This window comes from Cyanistes caeruleus, chromosome 12, assembly GCF_971803275.1.
Source record: "Cyanistes caeruleus chromosome 12, bCyaCae1.hap1.1, whole genome shotgun sequence".
In the NCBI taxonomy this organism is placed as follows: domain Eukaryota; kingdom Metazoa; phylum Chordata; class Aves; order Passeriformes; family Paridae; genus Cyanistes; species Cyanistes caeruleus.
In genome coordinates, this window is record NC_141712.1 from 13,840,411 (window position 1) to 13,858,888 (window position 18,478).

The window sequence follows — 18,478 nt, forward strand, 5'->3', positions numbered from 1 at the left end:
TGTCTTATTTTTGCTCCTGTCTTCTAATCTTGGCTCTGCTTTCCCTACCAGTAGTTCTGACTCTTGTTTTAACACTTTCCCTACACAACAGGGGATTTTCCCCCCCCACACACTCTCTTGTTACCTGGGGCAAATCCCATGCTGTCTCCTCCACCAGAGATCCTCGGGGCTAATGAGTAGCTTGTTATTACAAGCTTTCACTGTAATAACCACCCCAGCCCTGCCCATTTCCAGGGGGAATGTTTCCATGGCAGGTGGGGTGGCAGAGAAACAGGTTTAGTTTTCCTCCTGGCAGTTCAGTTGAAATGGCTGGAAGAACCACATTGCTTATCCCCCTGCCAGCATGGCTGGGTGCTCCTGGGGAGCCTCAGGTGACCTGGCTCCCCATCATGGGGTGCAGTGCACATAATGGGGTGTGATTCCCACAATAGGGTGCACGGCCTGCAATAGGGTTCAGTGCCAGGGATGGGACATGATGCCCAAACCAGAGTGTGATTCCCACTGTGGTTTGCAATGCCCACACCAAGATCCCAGTGATGGGATGTGATGGGGTGCAATGCCTGTGTTGAGGCAGAATGCCCACAATGGGATGGATGCCTATGCCAGGGTGCAAAGCCCACAATGGGATGTGATGCCCACGATGCCCGTGTCAGGGTGTGATGCTCACTCTGCCCAAGCACAGCCATGCTGCTGCCAGAATGCTGCACCCCAGGTGCCACGTGCCACCCTGCTGCTTCCCAGGAACATGACAGGTTCTGCCTGTCCCTGCACTCCTCAAATGCAGCCGTTCATGGCCAATTTTTAGGTAAAAAAACTTTCCTGACCCACCCAGTCACCACCCCAGGACTCAGCCAGGGATTTGGCACAGCCTACAGGACAGCACTCCTGCCCATGGGCTGCTCACAGTGCCAATCCCTAGGGGATACCCCTTTGTCACACTGTATTAGGAACGGCAAAACGACAACACGCACTCTCTAGCTTTGGTTGCAAAAGAAAGCAAGTTTTATTCTTCCAGATCTTCTTTTACAGACGGTTCCGAGAGGGTCCGAAAAGGTAAAACTCTCATTGGAAACTAACACATCACCATCATTGGTCAGTTAGGAACAACAACCCTTGACTGTTTCTTACAAGCAAACAACAAGGCGGCAAACAACATCTGCAAAGGTTGTTTTCCCTCTCCAAGGACTGTTTGGATTCCTCCTTATGATTTCCCAGTCCAGAGTGAGAATGTTGTGTGACTTAGTTTCATACAGGCTCAAGCTAATGCACAAAGCCTAAAAATCTCTTATTTGACCATTGTCAGTTCCCACACCCCTTTGCTCCAGGAGAGCACCTTCCTCAGGGTATCCCCTGAGAAGTCACCATCACCCCACACTTCTGACGGATGCAAAGGCCCCCCCCTATGTCAGCTGAATTTAGGCAGGGCAGGCACGTGGCAGACATGGAGCAATCACACTAAACTCTGCTCTGCAAAGAGCAGGGTTATCTTTATTCCTCCCAACCCAGAGAGATGGAAGTGCCAACCATACAAAAACCTCATTGGTGAGCTCACAACAAGAGTGAAGAGAGGTTGCTAATGGGATTTATCACCAAACATGTGGTTTAACCAGCAAAGCTCATATAATCAGTCTGGCTTTGCCGGCCGCTGTGGGTTTGCATTGGTCCTGCCCCATGGCTCTGTGCTGTGCCCATCCCTGTGCCCCATGCCATGATGGAGAGCAGCTGCCAGATGCTGTCCCCTGCCTCCAGGGGAAGTGGTGGGGGTGAGGGGGGCAGGGGGGGTGGGCAGACAGAGGTTCCAATATACCAACTCTGAGCGCTGAGACCCATGCTGGGCAGCTTCAGCTCTGCTGATCACTTTATGACTGTTATAAAACCAGAGTTGTACCTGGCACTCCTCTTACATGGGAACAGACCTTGGGTTTAACTACTCCACGCCCTGGGAAATTGGAATACCAACAGTAATACAGATGGCCCCTCTGAGCTCTCCTCTCTCCACTGAAGTCTGGCATGGCCTTTCAGAAAGCCCATGGCTCAGGGGATACTCATTCATTCCTCCCCATTCTGCTTGCAGGATGACCTCACTATTTATTGGAAATGCTCAGATTGGGAAATCGGGCATTTTCCAGGCTCTTTTCCCATCACAGCTTCACCTACAGTACTGTGGGGATATTGTACTGCCTTTTCCCGCTCACAGTGACATGGACCCAGGACAATGTGTCCCGGGACTCAGCACAGCCCCCCTATATCCAGGATTCCTAGCAATTTGGGAATTCCCCTGCTTTCCCTGCAGCTTTGACCCTGCACAGTCATCCCTCACTTTTGGTACGGCCCCATGCAGGGGTGCACGATCCCATTTTGGGTGGTCGGGGCTCTCTTTTCCCCGACCACAAGCGCAACAGAACCCGCCCAGCTGGAGGGGGGCCCGCGGGTGCAGCGCATTCCCGAAGCACTGCGCTGGGGGTGTCCGGGAGGGAAGCTATTTCACAATCCCTGTTTATGTGCAGTGACACCACACGTGCTCGGTTATTCCACCTCTCCTCCTTCCCGCTCAGCCAGTGGCGTGTGCAATGCCTGCTGGCTTCGCCTCGCTGCTGCTGGCAAACACTGCCAGGAAAAATCAACTCCGTGCTTTTGCAAACAAGCACGAGCTGTTCCCTGGCACAATCACTCTGGGTCACTCGTCCTCTCCTGGTCCTACAGCCCACTGGCCCAGACTCCACGGGGATGGACCCTGTCTTCAGCACCGGCTCTGAACCCACGCTTGCCCCATCTGTGGCACCACCAAGAGCAGGGGGTGCAGGCATGGGGACAGCCTGGTCCTGGCCCAGCCACTCTTTTCCATGCTGCATGTTGAACTGGCCACGGGTACGCACAAGGTGGTGGAAGCCAGTTGGCACATAAACGCTGTGACAAGGTGGAAAACTCACAGGGATGAGAAAGTGATTCCCAGCAGCTCCCAGCTGGTAATGCCAAGCTACCACACTGCATCCCCGTGCTCAGCCTGGGAACTGCATGAAACTCTGCCTAGGGAGGATTAGATTGGGTTCTAGGAAAATGTTCTTTACCCAGAAGGTAGTTGGGCCCCGGAACAGACTCCCCAGGGAAGGGGTCACTGCACCAAGCCTGACAGAACTCAGGAAGTTTTAGACAACACACTCAGGCACATGGTGTGCTTTTTGGAGTTGTCCTGCACAGGTTCAGGAGTTGGACTCGGTGATCTTTGTGGATCTCTTCCATCTCAGGGTGTTCTGTGATTTCACCCCTCCTGGGAGGCCATCTGAACACTCCAGCCCCACGGGGGCTGCCCAGGGCCATGTCACTCTCCAGTGGGGTGCTGAAACAGTCAGTCTTATCCTCAGGGACAGCCACATGCACCCCACAGCCACCCCTGAGGTCCAGCACAGCGCTGGACATGCGGGGCTGCGCCACGGGGCCGTCCCAAGTGTGCAGGACCTGGTGGCAGCGCCAAGCCAGCGCTGTTACCCCCATACCCCGCACATTTCAGCGTCTCGGTCCCTCGGAGTGCAGCATCCTGCCGGGGAGGGGCGTGCAGGTGCGACACCCCTGCAGCGGGCTGGGAGCGGGCTGGGCGAGCAGGTCCGTGACCCGGGTAAGCACGGCACGGCCCCGGGGTGAGCACGGCCCCGGGGTGAGCACGGCCCGGGGGTGAGCACGGCCCCGGGGTGAGCACGGCACGGCACAGCACAGCCCCGGTGAGCACGGCCCCGGGGTGAGCACGGCCCCGGGGTGAGCACGGCACGGCACGGCACGGCACCGCCCCCGGTGAGCACGGCCCCGGGGTGAGCGTGGCACAGCCCCGGGGGTGAGCACGGCCCGAGAGTGAGCTCGGCCCCGGAGTAGGACACGGCCCCGGGGTGAGCACGGCACGGCACGGCACCGCCCCCGGTGAGCACGGCCCCGGGGTGAGCACGGCACGGCACAGCACAGCCCCGGTGAGCACGGCCCCGGGGTGAGCACGGCACGGCACGGCACCGCCCCCGGTGAGCACGGCCCCGGTGCCGGCCCCGCTGCACCGTGCGCAGCGCCAGCACCGCCCCGCGTCCTGCCCCATAAATAGCGGGCGGCCGGCTCCGGTGTGCACCGCTGGCAGCCTCACCGGACCGAGCCGAGCCGAGCCGAGCCAAGCCAAGCCAAGCCAAGCCAAGCCAAGCCAAGCTAGATTGAGCTGAGCTAAGCCGAGCCGAAGGGAGCCATGGACCCCCAGGACTGCACGTGTGCCGCCGGTAAGTGCCCCGTCCTGTCCCCGCTGACTCCCGCCTAACTCCCGGCTGCCTGACTCCCGGCTGATCCCGCTCTCCTTCCCTCGCTCCCCAGGTGACTCCTGCTCCTGCGCCGGGTCCTGCAAGTGCAAGAACTGCCGCTGCCGGAGCTGCCGCAAGAGTGAGTGGGGGGCTCAGGGAGGGGAGACCAGGCCTTGTCTTTGAAGGGAGCTGCCACTGTCCTGTGGGACATCCATGAGCACCTCTCGGCTGCCTTGGGAAACTTTTTGTCCTGTGGGATTCCCTGGGCACCTGGCTGCTCCATAGTGGAGCCCCTCCTTGCCCTGTGGGACTCCACGGACACCTTCCTATTCAACAAGGGAACTCTTTCTTGCTCAGTCGGACCCAGTGGGGACCTCTCAACTCTTGCCCTGTAGACAGCCCCTCTTGCCGTGTCGGTCCCGTATGGAGATCCCACCGCTCCCTCTCTTGCCCTGTCGGACCCTCATGGGATCCTTCCCTCTTCCCCTGTCCCACTGAGACACACACGCACCCTTCCCCTCTGGGCTGTCCCTGCCCTGTAGGACCCTCATGGAGAACTCAAACCCCCTGGGATCATCAGCCTGCTCATGCAGAGGAGTTTCCCACTCTCCATCGGGTCCCTCTGCCTTATAGAACCCCAGTCCCTTCCGCCTACCTCCTAATTCTTGTGTCCCTTCCCCAGGCTGCTGCTCCTGCTGCCCCGCGAGCTGCAGCAACTGCGCCAAGGGCTGCGTGTGCAAGGAACCGACCAGCAGCAAGTGCAGCTGCTGCCACTGAGCCGCTCGCCTCTGCCTGTAAATAGTCGGCACGCTTCGGTGACAGGGGGGTGGGGGGCACAGGAAAAAATTATTTTTTGTTTTTTTCATGTTTTGTATTTTCTGTACCAGCGGTGAAACTGGATGGAAATAAAGGAGTTTGTCTGGAGGTACGAGTGCAGCTGTGGTGCTGGGTTGGAGGCTGAGCATTTTTGCCACTTGGGATACCTGTGTGGGAATTGTCGCTGCGGAGTGGGAGAGGGCTGCTCGCAAACACCCTCGTGTCCTTCCCTAAGTGGGCTCTGCACCTCCCTAAAGGGAGAAAAGGAGCTTCACAGGGCACAGGATTGACCTCATCCTACATGGTGGGGCTGCTCTGGGAATCTTTAAGGTGCTGGTGTCCTAGGGAGGACAGGTTACACACCCAGAGGTGTGGGCAAGCAATGGAAGGAGAGGCTCTAGTCCCCTCCAGCCTTTCTTTTGCTTCATGGCAGGTGCCTCTGCACCACGCTTGGGGCTTTCTTTGGGGGAAAAATCTTATAGAAGTAAGCAGGGTGGGTGGGAAGGTGCTGTGTGCCAGCAAGATGCCTGCCTTGAGCTGCTGCTGGATAGCACTTGGACGAATTCTGGTGGGGACAAACCTCCCTTCCTCAAGAGCTCATGCTTTGCAAACCCCAACTCATTGCAGAGCAGATCCATCCCCAAAGGGATGTGTTCCCTGTAGCCTCCCCGTGCCAAATACCTGGAGCTACATTGCCTGTTTCCTGCTGTGGGCAAAACCTCCAAGCAGATTTTTCCAGCTCATTTTTGGGAAGCACCTTGCTTAAAGCTGCAATCACCTCCAGTTGCAGGAGGGCACGTAACCATAGCCATGAATGCAGTGCTTGGCTGCCTGGATTTGGGGTGGCTGCTGGGATGGGGGAGGGAGGGCAGTGAGAAGAGCATGGGATGTGTTTTTCTTCCGAAAGTCTCTGCCAAGTGAAAGAGTCGCTTTTTAGGCAACTGCTTGCCCATACACGTCTCCTGGGTGTGCCCCACCACAGATGTAAGTTGCCACCTCTGCTGCCCTCGCCTGTTTTGTGCCTCTCCAGGCAAAGGGACAGTTCTGCCTGGCAAGAAAATCTGCAGTCCCTGGTGACAAGGCACCTTGGACAAGAGAAATTTAAAAACCAGCCAAACTGCTCACTTGGGTACCCACATAGTCCTCTCTGCTAAGCTGGGCAGCACGAGGTGGGGTGTCTGCACAGTGGGAGCATTTCCAGGGATGGTTCAGGCATCCAGGACGATCCCGGCTCACCCTTCCCTCAAAGTCTGCCCGTCTTCAGCACGTGGCTCTGCAGGGGGTGCCCAGACTGCTCATCACCCAGATTTGTCAGTGAGAAAAGCAACGCCAAGCTCAGCACCTATTTGCCTTTTAAATGTGTTGCCTTGTTGCATCAGCGTGTCTGCCTAAGCAGTCTCCCAGCATTGCTTGTTGCAACAGAGGTGTGGTATTGGAAATGGGTTTTAAGGGTCTGCCCTGCCCTAAATGTATTTAAAGAACAATTCCGTGGGAAGACGCTTTGCTGGAAGACTGGCGTGGCTCTGCTGCTGGAGCCATATGAAACAAGACTGCGACCCCGGCCACTGTAGCCGAGGGGCTGCAGCCTGAGCCCCCGGGGCCAGGCACCCGCATCCTGCACCAGAAACAAAGCCGGGCTCGGATGGGGCTTCCCCTCACAGGAAGCGCCCCAGGCATCAACCACTCCCCGTTCCCAGCAGTGTGCCAGGGTGGGACGTGGGCACACACCTCTGCATCCTGCCCGTGCCAGCCTGCCCTGCCTGCTCCTGGTTCTGCCTGCACGCCCGTCTGGCAGAGACCCTCAGCCTTGGTGCCCTTTCAGCCTCCCCAGGAGGGATTTGGGGCGAGGAAAGCCACAGGACCAGCGGAGTGGGTGCAGAAACCCCTGTGAGGAGCTGGTCAGGGTTGTACCCAGTGCCTGCGCTTGCCTGTAGCTGCTCTCAGTGAGGTGGGTGGGGTCTTTCTGGTCCTCTCAGGAATATTTTCTATCAGAAAAAGGTACTTTTTGATGAAGCAGGAAGTGTTCTCGGTCTGTGGACAGCTCTGTATAGTGGGAGGGTAAGGGCAGCCTTTCCTTGATCCAAGAGGCTGATGTACTTTATCCAGCCCCGCGAAGAAAAGCCCAGCTCAGTTTGCCAAGGTTTGAGGTGACCATGCATCCCCAATGGGGACCCAGAGGAGCCAGGGCAGGGGGATCCTGGGCGCACTCCCAGATAAGCAGCCCTGCAGCTGCTCAGGGGGCTGCATTCAGTTCTGCTTTTTCTGGCTGTGTGTGAATCCCAGGGGCACGATGGATGTCCGTGCCCCTGCGAGGCGCTGACACGCACCATGTGCAGCAGGGACACGTGCCCTGTGCAGCAAGGATGTGCGCTCTGTGCAGAGGAGTGGTGCACTGTGTGCAGAGGAGACGAGCACCCTGCGCACACCCCAGGAACCTCTGTGCCGAGGGGACATCGTCCTGTGCCGAAGGGACAAGCGCTGTGTGCACCAGTGCAGAGTAAACACACCTTGTGCAGAGGCGGCAGGAACGTGTGCACAGGGGAAATAACACCCTGCCCTCAGGGCACGGGCACCCAGGGCAGAGGGGAAACGGACCCAGTGCGGAGGAGAAAACACAGTCACAGAATTGTTGGAAAGGTTGGAAAATCCCTTTAAGGTCATCGAGTTCAGCTGCTACCCAAACAGTGCTAAACCCACCCCTAAACCAAGTGATACATCTACATATTTTTAAAATCGTTGCAGGAGTGATGACTCCACTGCTTTCCTAGGCAGCCTGTTCCAGTGCTTGACAACACTTTCAGTGAAGTATTTTGACAAATATCCGGTCTGAAATATCCGTGGCACAGAGATGAGAAGCACCCTATGCTCATGAGATGGGCACCCAGTATGGAGGGTACAGGTATCTGCTGCAGAGGGGACAGCTCCCGGCGCACCCCGGGCAAGGGAAGAGGCGCCCTGCGCTCCCAGTGTAGAGGGACGGGCACCCACAGAGGGGATAGCACCCCCTGTCCCCTGTGCAGAGGTCCCGAGTCCCGCCCCAGGAATGGCTCTCCCGGGCGGCTCCGCTCCCGGTGCCGCCGAGCCCTTCCACAGGGATCTGCTGCCACCTGCCTGCCCGCAGCACCACCGCCCGCCCGGCCCCGGCTCCCTGCCTGTCCCTGCTTCCCTCGGTCCGTGCCTGGCTCTGCTCCTGCCCGCTCCCGGTCCCTCGGGACGCCTGTTTCCCCATCCCGCCCCGGAGGGCACCAGCGCCTGTCTCCGGGCGGAGCAGGAGTTTCCTCGCTCTGGAAAGGTGCCCCGGGAGACTGGAAGGGCTCAGTGAGAGCCGGGGTGCTACTGTCGCCCTACCAAGGCACCCAGCCCATCAGGACACCCATCATACCAGGACAACCGTCCCACCAGGGCATCTTTCCTACCAGGGCATGCATTCCACCAGGGCATCCCTCAAGTGCTCCCCTCAAACTGCAGCGACAAGCAATAATGTACCCTGACCTCCTGCACACACTTGGCAATGAGGAGGAGAGAGTACAGCCTGTGCCAGCACTGCCTCTGGCCTGGGGACTGCTTTTTACACGGGAAAATTGGGAAATAGGGACTGTATTAATGAGGAAATCTGTTCAGCTTTGAAGGTTTGATGGATGATGCTTTGGAACAATAGCAAGGTCCAGACATCATCTCTTACACAAGCAGGCTGTCACCTTTCGTGTCCAAACTCAGAATTTCCCAGATTCTGCCTGACAAATCCTGTGTCATTGGCAGTATCTCTTTTTGGGCTATCGTGTGTGCCCAAGAGGCGACCAAACACAGCGCACCCCTCTACACCCTCCAGACACCATTGTACAGGTGATGGTTAGAGTACCTGCTGGCTGTGAGTTTGTTTGCTAGTACTTGGACATAGAAGGTAAAATCGGGATGAATTCATTATCCTCATTTTACCTCCCAAGGAATCAGCTCACAGATGGGGTTTGCCAGCAAGAGTTAGCGCTGACTAAGAAAGGAGAGGGAGACTAGAGAGGAACAACCCCCTGCACGTTTCTGTCTGTGTATCTTTTATTTCGGTGATTGCGGCGCGCGCAGCGCGGGGTGGCGGGATGCAGCCTCGAACCCGCGGCCTGCAGAGGCAGCCGCCCCCCCACATTCGGTCCGCGCCCCCCTCGGCGCGCCTCAGGAAAGTTGTTCTCGCGAGGGGGCGGGAACCGGCACTCGGCGGAGAGCGGCGGCTGGGCCAATAGAAGCACGCGGCTCCGGGACGCGCGGCGGCTCGGCCAATGGGAGCGCGGGGAAGGACGAGAGGGCAGCCAATGGGGGAGCGCGGCGCGGGCACGGCGGGCGCGGCGGGCGGCGCGGAGCGCAGGTGAGGTGAGGGCGCCGCGCGGGCGGGCCGGGGCTCGGCGTCCGTCCGCCTCTTTCTCTCGCTTCTTCCCCGTCTCCGGTGCTCGCTGCCTGCTCCTCCCCGCGTCCGGAGCCCCCGGCAGCTGCCCCCGCCCATGGCTTCCTCTCTGGCCCTGCAGGCCGCTGCGGCGGCAGGCTGGCTGGGAGCGCTCCGGGCCTCCTCGTGGGGCTCCCCGGAAGCTGCTGCTGTCAGTAACCCGCGCTAAAGCAGCGGGGCCGGCTGTGGATGCGCGAGGAGGGCTCTGTTCTTCCGCTTTGTGCTGGTCGGTAGTGCCAAGCCCGGCTGTAGAGGGGGAATTTAGTGTTTAACCAAAGTGCAGTGTTGGTGCTTCAGGAAGCAGAAGTTGGTTGTCTGGGAAGGTTCCAGGAGGACGGGTTTGTGTGTGTGTGTGTTTTGGTGTCTATTTCGAGTTCTGTGCATGGGGGTCGTTCTTCCCCGCTGTGGGTTTGCTGGTTGGTTCCTAGGAATTCATAGAATATTAAGGGATTGGAAAGAACTTCAAAGCTTATCTTTCTACCCTCCCTACCATAGGCAGGGACACCTTCTGCTAGACCAGGTTGCTCAAGGCATTATCCAACTTGGCCTTGAACACTGCCAGGGATGGGGCAGTCACAACCTCCCAGGGCAATGTGTGCCAGTGTCTCACCACCTTCAATGTAAAGAATTTCTTCCTAAATCTAAATTTCCCCTCTTTCAATGATTATCTATTACTCCTTGTCCTATTGCTACAGTTCCTGACAAAGAGTCCCTCTCTGGCTTTACTGTAGGGACCCCTTCAGATACTGGGAGAATATATGAACAGTAATGATTGAGTGAGTGGAAAGGCTTGAATTAAAGTCCAGGTGCAAAGAACGGCTGCTTTTTTTCTCCTGCAGTTTGGTCATGTTCTAGGGACAATAGTTATGGTGTGGAGAGCTAAGGTGATAGAAAGGAACACCGGTTCCTGTGTGCTTTAGTGCTGTTTCACTTACATAGTGTCTTAAAAAGTTTTCCTACTGCTTGGAAAAAACTTACAAATAGAAAAAGCTTAAAATTGCTTGGAAGACAGTATGTGATTCTGTCATTAAATCCATAAGGTTTCTGTGCAGCTATGACAGGAAATTCAGTGAGGGGAGAGAATATGGGTTTTCATGTAAGGAAATTAAAATACTGAACCAAATGCTCTGTCTAATGAGGGTCAGTTTGCCACCCTGTGCAAGTTACTGCCCTGCTGAGCTGGGTGCTTAAAATAAAGACTAAGTGTTTGGAAAAGAGGGGAAGTGGTAAGATGGCAAAACTGCCTGCTGAGTCATTTATTCAGAACAGTGGGGACTTGAGACCATTATGAGGAATTTATGGCAGATAAAAGGAAGTGTTGACAAATGTGTGATAGTGTGTTTTGGTAGAAATCACTTCAAATGCCTACTCTTCAGGTGCACTTTAAATAATTAACAGTGAAGAGAAGTGTTGTGTGTCCTTTCGTGTCCTTTCTCACAGTGCAAGTAACCCAATGTTACTGCCTTTAAAACTTTGAAAAAAACCATTTTTGTTCAACATACCTACTGTAAGGGCTCTCTGGAGTCATAAGAAGATTGGACTTCTGGATATCTACCTACAGATGAGATGAAGAAGAAAAAAGCAGGACTGAAAGCCTTTTTATAGGAGGCAGAGGAGCATTAATTGATCAGTGGTAGAAGAAACAATAGGTTTCTAAGGTTGTGGGATCTACTTAGGATTTTCCCGCATCTGCCTTTTGTTGCATGGAGATCAGGCTATTGTACCAGATGGGGTGCCAAATATAGCTTGAAGCTTTTTGGTATTTGTTTTTAAGGTGGCCTGTTGTGATTTTATCTGGGTTTAGTGTAGTTAGGGTACGGAAGCTTTCCCTCTGTTAGGTTTGATAAACATTGAAATGTTTATCATTTCAATTTCAATGTGAAAATGTGCAGCAGGTATTTGGGTTGTACAATTGTCTACCTCCTCTTTGATTATCATCTCTGTGTATCTTAATCACTTCCCCTGTCTGTAACACAGGGATTGCATTGCTGACTTCTTCTCTGAAATGTCTGGATGTCTGCTTATGCCAAGTGCCATGCGAGAGATGGGTATTATTGCTGCTGCTCTGACAGAATTCCCCAGGCCTGCAAAGTGGACTTTTTACTTATTCATGTTTAGCTTAGTAGACAGAAGCTGCTCCACTCTCTATAGCAGATCAGGCTTGGAGCCTGTCGAAAAAGCATTTTTATCTCAGATCTTGGCTGTAGGAAGTAGAGCATTGCTGGCTTGCCCTTACTACTTGAGCTCTTGTGTGAAGCTGATCCTGACTCATCAGACTGGGTCTTTTGAGCACTTTGAGGTGGGAGCCTCTTTGAGAAGCCAACACCGATTTCACCCTTTTTCTTTCCCATTTTGAAGAATCATTCTGCCACTTGTGGAACTTGTGAATGTAGTGGGTGAGGCTTTCCTTCTCCCCTGTGACTTCTTCCTTTCTTTTTCCCAGAGTGCTGGGAAAACCTAATTTTTTTAGTGTTTCTCAAAGTTAATTGGTTAATTTACACAAACCTTGTCAATGTGTGAAGTACAGCAGACATTTGCACATGCATTGGAGTATGTCAGCTTTGTGTATTTCTGAATCTAGTACAGTAAAATGTTCATCGTGGCCATATTTGGAGTATAATAGCTAGTTTTCTTCCTAAGATAGCATCGTAGTGCTTTGAGGAGTTTTTAGTGGTTTTTTAGGTAAGCAATCATCAATTATAATCAGTCTGAATAGACTTAAGAAACCTGTCATATTTTCTGTTTTCTTTGTGGCTTAAACTTAGTCAACTTGTACCATATACAGTGCTTATGTGTGGTTTTAAATGTTGAGGAAATCAAACTGGGGTTTAATGGAATCATAGTCTAATGCAGCAGCTTCTATTGATAAGTCATCAAAGTTGTTTTACAGAGAAGCTTTTTCAGTCCTGGCTTTTCGCCCAAGGTCAATCTGGTTTCACCGAAGTTAATTTAATTTCTGAAGTATTTTCTTTCTCTTAGGTGTTGGTTGTTGCTCCTTCCCCAGCCAGACATGAAAATCTGCCATTGCTGTGCTTATTACTGTGGAAGCAGTTTCCATCTTGCACAGCAGCATGAAGAGTCAGACTTCAGTCCCTTGAATGCAATAAATTCTGTCAGGGTGGAGTCAAATTTGTGCTGAATATACGAATATTCAGTCTAAATGTTTGAATTCTGTCACTTAGAAAAAGCTGTTTAGTGTTGACTCTCTGAGTTTTGAGATGCTGCTTCCAGTACTTGGTTATAATCACAGGTACTTTAACTTGCTCCAAAATAACCAGTTTATTCTGTATTTGCTGAATTATGTTCCATTTCACAGATTTGTTGCAATTGTCCCACACAGGCAAACTTATGTGACAGACCTTACATGGTATTAATGTGGTGTCTGCAGGTAAAAAGTGCAGGTTTGGGAGCAGTTCTGTAGCACTCATTTTTCACGTTTTGGGTTTCAACAGTCTGAGAAGTTGGTGCTTCTGACACTCCCAGGTTTTTATCTTGGTAATGAAAAGAGGAGGTGGACCAGATCAGATCAAATCAAGCTGATGTCTGTGTTGTTCTCCCAGTCAGTGCTCCTGGAGGATCTGATCAGTCTTTGAATGTTCAGGAGTGTGGCTGTTCTGGTCAGTGTCTGCCAACAGGGGCTGTTCCTGGCAGGGGTGCATCTGAGTTATTGCAAGTAAAAACTGGGAAGATGTTCTGTACTGCATTGCAGGGCATGAAACTGCTTATTTCCACCCTCCTCCTCCCTGTTCCGCTCCGTCTAGGTGGCACGCTAATCTGTTCAAACAGATCCGGTCTCTGCTATCTCACCTGATTTAACAAGTCATTGCAAATACAATTATTCCCTCCCCCAGCTTTCCAGAAGTGTGTGGGGAGTGCTTGTGAAATTCTCCATTCCTGGATGCTGCTGTTAAAGTTTGTCCTGGCACCCAGGCAGGAGGGATCGGTTTCTCTCTCAAACTGCATAAGTCTGAATGAATCATCATGCAGTGCTTTTAAATCATTTGTCCAGATAGAGGAAAACACTGCCACTGCTGCTGGGTAGCTGTACTTGGGACTGGTGGTGAGACTGAGAACGTGAGGAATGTTCAAATTCTACTGTAAAATTGGTTTGGTATGGTTGAGGCATACAAAGACATACTAGAATTGCAGGCTATTGTAGATTTGTAAAAAATCCCTGTTTTCTTCTTAGGGGGCGTCCCTGAACCAGATAGTGTTCACTGATTTTACTTTTGAGCAAATACACAGTTGGAGTTAATGCTTGAGATCTGGTTTCTCTCATTTCAAGCCAGGCCCTCTGGGTTTGGGTGCAAAGACTGTGATAGAGGGACTGTACTGAAGATTTCCATCTCTTTAGCACCATTCAGCACCACAGATTTCTGTGATCTTCTGTGGCTTAACAGAGGTGCATGATGCTTATTGCTTGTAGGTGGTTTAGCTGCAAATCATGATTTCGTGTGTGAAATTGAGGTTCTGGGTTTCATATTTTGTTTAAGTGGACACCATTGCAGCTACATGTCTTTTTCCATAGTGATCCCAAGCACGTATGCTTTTGTCCTTTCTGTAAAAATAACAGGCTCCATTCTGAATTTAGAACTGCATGATGCATTTAATGCCTCTTCTGTTACAGCCCTTGCCTTGTGCTTTAACGTCTTAAATTATTTAGTCACTGAGTCAATGCAAGGAATTCTCACACTGGTAAAACTTCCTGCAGGCAGTGAATTTAAACACAGGTCTTCTAAACTGGAAGAACATGCACTTATTTATTTTGTCTGGGGGTTAATGATATGTGGAGCAACACATTTTAGCAGATAGCTAGTTATGGCTGTCTGTGTGCATCTATAGCTTGACTATTTTTTTTTTGCTATTAATTAATTATAAAAATTAATAAATTAATTTTGCTATTAATTTAACTTCATGTTTATGTGTGTTTTCAGCCCTTATATATTCCTGTGCTTGCACATGTATGTTTCTTTCTTCATAATATATAAAAATATAGATTCATAGAACGGGAAGGGATCCATAAGGACCATGGAGTCCAGCGCTGCAAGCAATCTATTTATGTGTGTATGCAAGTAGTTTATAACTAAATTAATACCAAATTCTTCACAGGTACTTCTCTGCTTTCACTCTCCTTTGTTTTAAGGCAAAATATGAACTGTGATATGGCATCTGCATTGCCACTGCTGACAGGTCCACAGACTGTAGTCCTGCAAAGCAAAGCTCTCTGAGACCACTTGAGAGGATTTCCTTGATGTTTAATGCCTGGGGAGGGTAGACAGTGTATGCCGTTCTAGAAGACCTGCTCTTGCTGGTCTGTCTGTGTCCCCACAAGCGTAGAAACTGTTTATAGCTGAGCAAGGATTTTTCCTTTTTCCCTGAAGGTTTCTGTGTGTCTTGAGCGAAACCTGCAGCAGAGATGGACACGGAAGGCTTTGGAGAGCTGCTGCAGCAGGCAGAGCAGCTGGCAGCTGAGACAGAAGGGATCTCAGAGCTCCCGCACGTAGAACGCAACCTGCAGGAGATCCAGCAGGCCGGGGAGCGCCTGCGTTCCCGCACCCTGACCCGCACCTCCCAGGAGACTGCGGATGTGAAGGCGTAAGTACAGAGCACTGACACTGGAGACTCTGCACACTGGCTGGAAGCTGTTCACGGGTTTGGTTTCCAAGGTGGGGGGAGTCCTGCTGGGAGAAACAGAATGACTGCAAAGCTGTTTTTCAGAATGACTGCAAGGCTTGTGTTTACTTTTTTTTTATTCCAACCTTTCTCCTACTTCCAAAAAACAATAGGATATTTGAAGGATTTATCTGAGGAGCTACTGTTTTTGATTTTGGACATTAAAGCAAAAAAGTGCAGTACCTTGTTCTGGCTGCTGCTGAAGATGTTTACCAACATGGTGTACATTTTTTTCTGTTTGGAAGGACTTGGCAGCTGTGCAGCACTGCAGTGGAACGGTAGAAAAAGTTCAGCAGGGCTGAGATGTTTACATAGACACGCAGGGCTTTTCAGAGTTTGGTTCTGTGCAGTTTTTGTAACACATCTGGGAGCACTGTACGTGGCTAGCTGCTGACCTAAATATTGGCAATGAGTCTGGGTTTAGAGTTCTGTCTGTTCAATACTAATTTCATATCTGTACAATTTCTTCCTTATAGATCGGTTCTTCTTGGGTCTAGAGGGCTTGATATATCCCACATTTCTCAGAGACTTGAGAGTCTAAGTGCAGCCACTACATTTGAGCCTCTTGAACCTGTGAAGGACACTGACATCCAGGTAGGGATATTTCTGACATGTGAATTACACTGCCCTTGCCACTGCCTTTCCTGTGTTGTGGTTCAGAGCTGCTCAAAGTGCATGGGGGAGATGCTGCTTTCAATGGTGACAGGTGTTTGAGAAGCAGCATTAAGTACTGAGATAACAGAAGTACTTTAAGTTCCAAATTCTTGCTGAAGTCAAGAGGGACCAGGTACATACTTAACTCCCTTTGTGGGACCAGTCTTTGTTGGCCTTGCAAGCCTAAATTGTGCATGGATACCTCTCACATAGTTTTGAAACCTTTTCTATGTCTGATTGGAAAAACGCATGTGGAACCACTTTTAAGGCAATTTTGAGGTGTTGGAATAGGGGGCATTTAAGTCAACAATCGAAAGAGGTGAGTATAGCTTTTTTCTTTCACTGTATCACAGATGTCATAACCTTGTCTTGGTGATAGACTGAATTTGCTGTGGTTCAAATGCTTTACCAGATGATTTTATCTTGTAAAGTTTCCTGTAAATTTTCTTGGTGTGTCTTAGAAATTATTGTGACCTATCTAGTTTTGCTTTCTGATCATCGCCTGCCCTTGTGGAATATCTTCATGATGAAACCTGCAATATTCATTACGCAGTTAAGAGCTGGTAATGGAATTGGTATTGTGGGTTGCATTGAAGGTAGCAGTCTGAATAACTGGTTAATCGTTTTGAAGCTCATCTTTTCTCTCCTTTCTGGCAGATGGCTCAGTAGGGTCAGAAGAGTTGTAAGCTCTTTCGTTTTTTGCAGAAGTAGTATGCTAAACTAAACTTCAGGAGGGGAAGGGAACCATGTGAAATTACCCCATTTTATCTAATGTATGTTTTATTTTTGCATTTGGTGCCATCCATTTTGGGTGCACTTGGTTGAATCTCATGCTAGTGTTAGGAGCCCTGTGTTCTCATGTTTTCAGGCAGACGCATTTAACCCCAGTTTTCCAAGGCCTCTCTTTCACTAAAGATTAGTAGTCTCTGGAGACTTCATCTGTTGCCTGATCATAGGGAGAGAGCTCTAAACCTCTGATATTGTTCACTTTCTGTCTTTTCTCATTTTATCCCTTTGTCTCAATTTCTGATGTTGTTGTCTTTCTAATTGGTGATGTTAAACTTGGTACATGTCTATCTTGACCTCATTCTGTCTAGAATTGTTTCAACAACTCTTGCCTCTTTTTCCCTTTTTTTTTTGAGGTTTACTACTGCTGTTAATTCTTTGATTTCTACTGTTTTTCCTTTCTGTTGCAGTAAGAGTCTTATTGTAGATTCTCAAGCCCAGAAGCAGTAGAGCACTTGACGCTTGGAGTTGAGATTTGTGGCACGTGGGAAAATGGATGCGATTGCATAATAATCATATTTTATATCATTGTTGGTTACCTAACCTGGTCACCAGGTTTTATATTATTGCTGGTCACCTAAACTGTGAAGATTTTCTTCTTTCTTAATTATACCAGATCTCAAGGCCTTATTTGAAATGGTGATTCTGTTGTATTCTGGTAATGATCTTGGTATGTTTTCTTATCTCCAGTACCTTTTTTTAATCGCCCTTGTCAATATTTGAACGTATCCGCCTGTTCAGGAAAACCTCCAAATTTAACATAAAACCAGTGGTTAATTGCAAATCAATGTGTTTAAATGGCCAAATCAGCCAATGAGATTCAGCCCTTTCTTCAGGAAAACAGCTAAAAAGTACAAATGAGAAACAGGATTAAAATCAATCATTTAAATCAAAGTTCCCTGTTTGCTGTGTTGAATCATGATTAACACTAGCGATTTAATCACTGATCACTTCAACAGCTCATCTCTGAGGTCTAATACTTGTGTGCTTTGAATCTTACTTTTTTTTTGCAGGCTACATTCATAGTCAATTAGCTAAAAGTGATTTGCAAAGGGAAGCATGGCAAGGGGCTCTTCTTCATCTTGGAGGCACATGAACCGAGTGTCAGTTTGAAATGTCCCTGCTTGTTTTTGCAGTTAATGGGTGCAAGGATTTTATGTCTTGCAGAACATCATCCTCTGGTCTGGAGATATTTGCAGTCACACCTCAAGCTGTCTGTCTGGCGTCAATTTTCAAGTCTATTCCTGAAAGTTACTTGCTTAGAATATGGACAAGTCTCTGTACTCATCTGTAGGTTCTCGTATGCAGTCATCAACACTTCTAGAATAGTTTTTATTAAGTTTTTGTTAGTTATGTAAGAGGACCTTTGTGATAGACACTGCTGAAAATTCTCTAATTACCTTTGTTAATCACGAAGGTATAAAATTATTTGACGTTTTACATAAAGATGTGCTACAAAAGTTTCTTTCTATGTTACTTTTTCTTTTATCTCCTGACTCTTGTTGGGATTTCTTTTCCTTGTTCCTAGTCTTCTTCAGACGTGTTGTGTTTGTTTTGGGACAGATGAAGCTATCCCTATGTGCTGTGTAGAATCCTTCCTCCATAAGCTGTTCCTGTTGTATCTGGAAGGTATGCAGAGTGATGTAAGGGAGGGGTCTGCTTTATTTCTTTACAGGTCTTTACTGTTCCTCTGCTGATACTCAGTATTTACACAGGTATACTGGTAAACTTTAATTCTGTGGATTCTGAAGGCCTGTTCTGTTCTGCATCAAGCCCGCAGCCTGTGCCTTCTGTAATTATTATGTAATTAAAAAGAGTAATTATCATTACTCTTTTTAACCAGCAAAAACTTCTT

At 50.2% G+C, this 18,478-nt stretch overlaps 2 protein-coding genes across 15 annotated transcripts in view; both read left to right on the forward strand.

The window, feature by feature from the left end:
* The first annotated feature begins 3,958 nt into the window (after positions 1-3,958).
* On the forward strand, positions 3,959-5,189 carry LOC147650861 (metallothionein-2). Its single transcript, XM_086847575.1, has 3 exons — positions 3,959-4,247; positions 4,339-4,404; positions 4,948-5,189. The coding sequence occupies exons 1-3, from the start codon at positions 4,217-4,219 to the stop codon at positions 5,040-5,042; spliced, it is 192 nt and encodes a 63-aa protein (XP_086703701.1). The 5' UTR covers positions 3,959-4,216; the 3' UTR covers positions 5,043-5,189.
* A 4,150-nt stretch (positions 5,190-9,339) lies between these two features.
* The window catches only part of NUP93 (nucleoporin 93), a 78,045-nt gene continuing 68,906 nt past the window's right edge, over positions 9,340-18,478 (forward strand). For 4 of the 14 annotated variants that reach the window (XR_015275375.1, XM_086847579.1, XM_023934692.2 and 1 more), the window contains exons 1-3: positions 9,431-9,736; positions 14,892-15,105; positions 15,660-15,777. Coding sequence is in view for 8 of the 14 variants with exons in the window: in XM_086847579.1 (XP_086703705.1) it covers positions 14,927-15,105; positions 15,660-15,777 (297 nt within the window). In the remaining 6 variants the exon portion in view is untranslated. Of the gene's footprint in view, positions 9,737-14,891; positions 15,106-15,659; positions 15,778-18,478 lie in introns of all 14 variants that reach the window. The other 10 variants (XR_015275377.1, XM_086847577.1, XR_015275376.1 and 7 more) reach the window with 6 other exon arrangements.

Excerpts from the sequence above, each read along its gene's own strand:
- LOC147650861 (XM_086847575.1), top strand. The coding sequence starts at position 4,217 with ATGGACCCCCAGGACTGCACGTGTGCCGCCG. Across the intron at positions 4,248-4,338 it reads GGACTGCACGTGTGCCGCCG|GTGACTCCTGCTCCTGCGCC; the intron begins GTAAGTGCCCCG and ends CTCGCTCCCCAG. Across the intron at positions 4,405-4,947 it reads CTGCCGGAGCTGCCGCAAGA|GCTGCTGCTCCTGCTGCCCC; the intron begins GTGAGTGGGGGG and ends TCCCTTCCCCAG.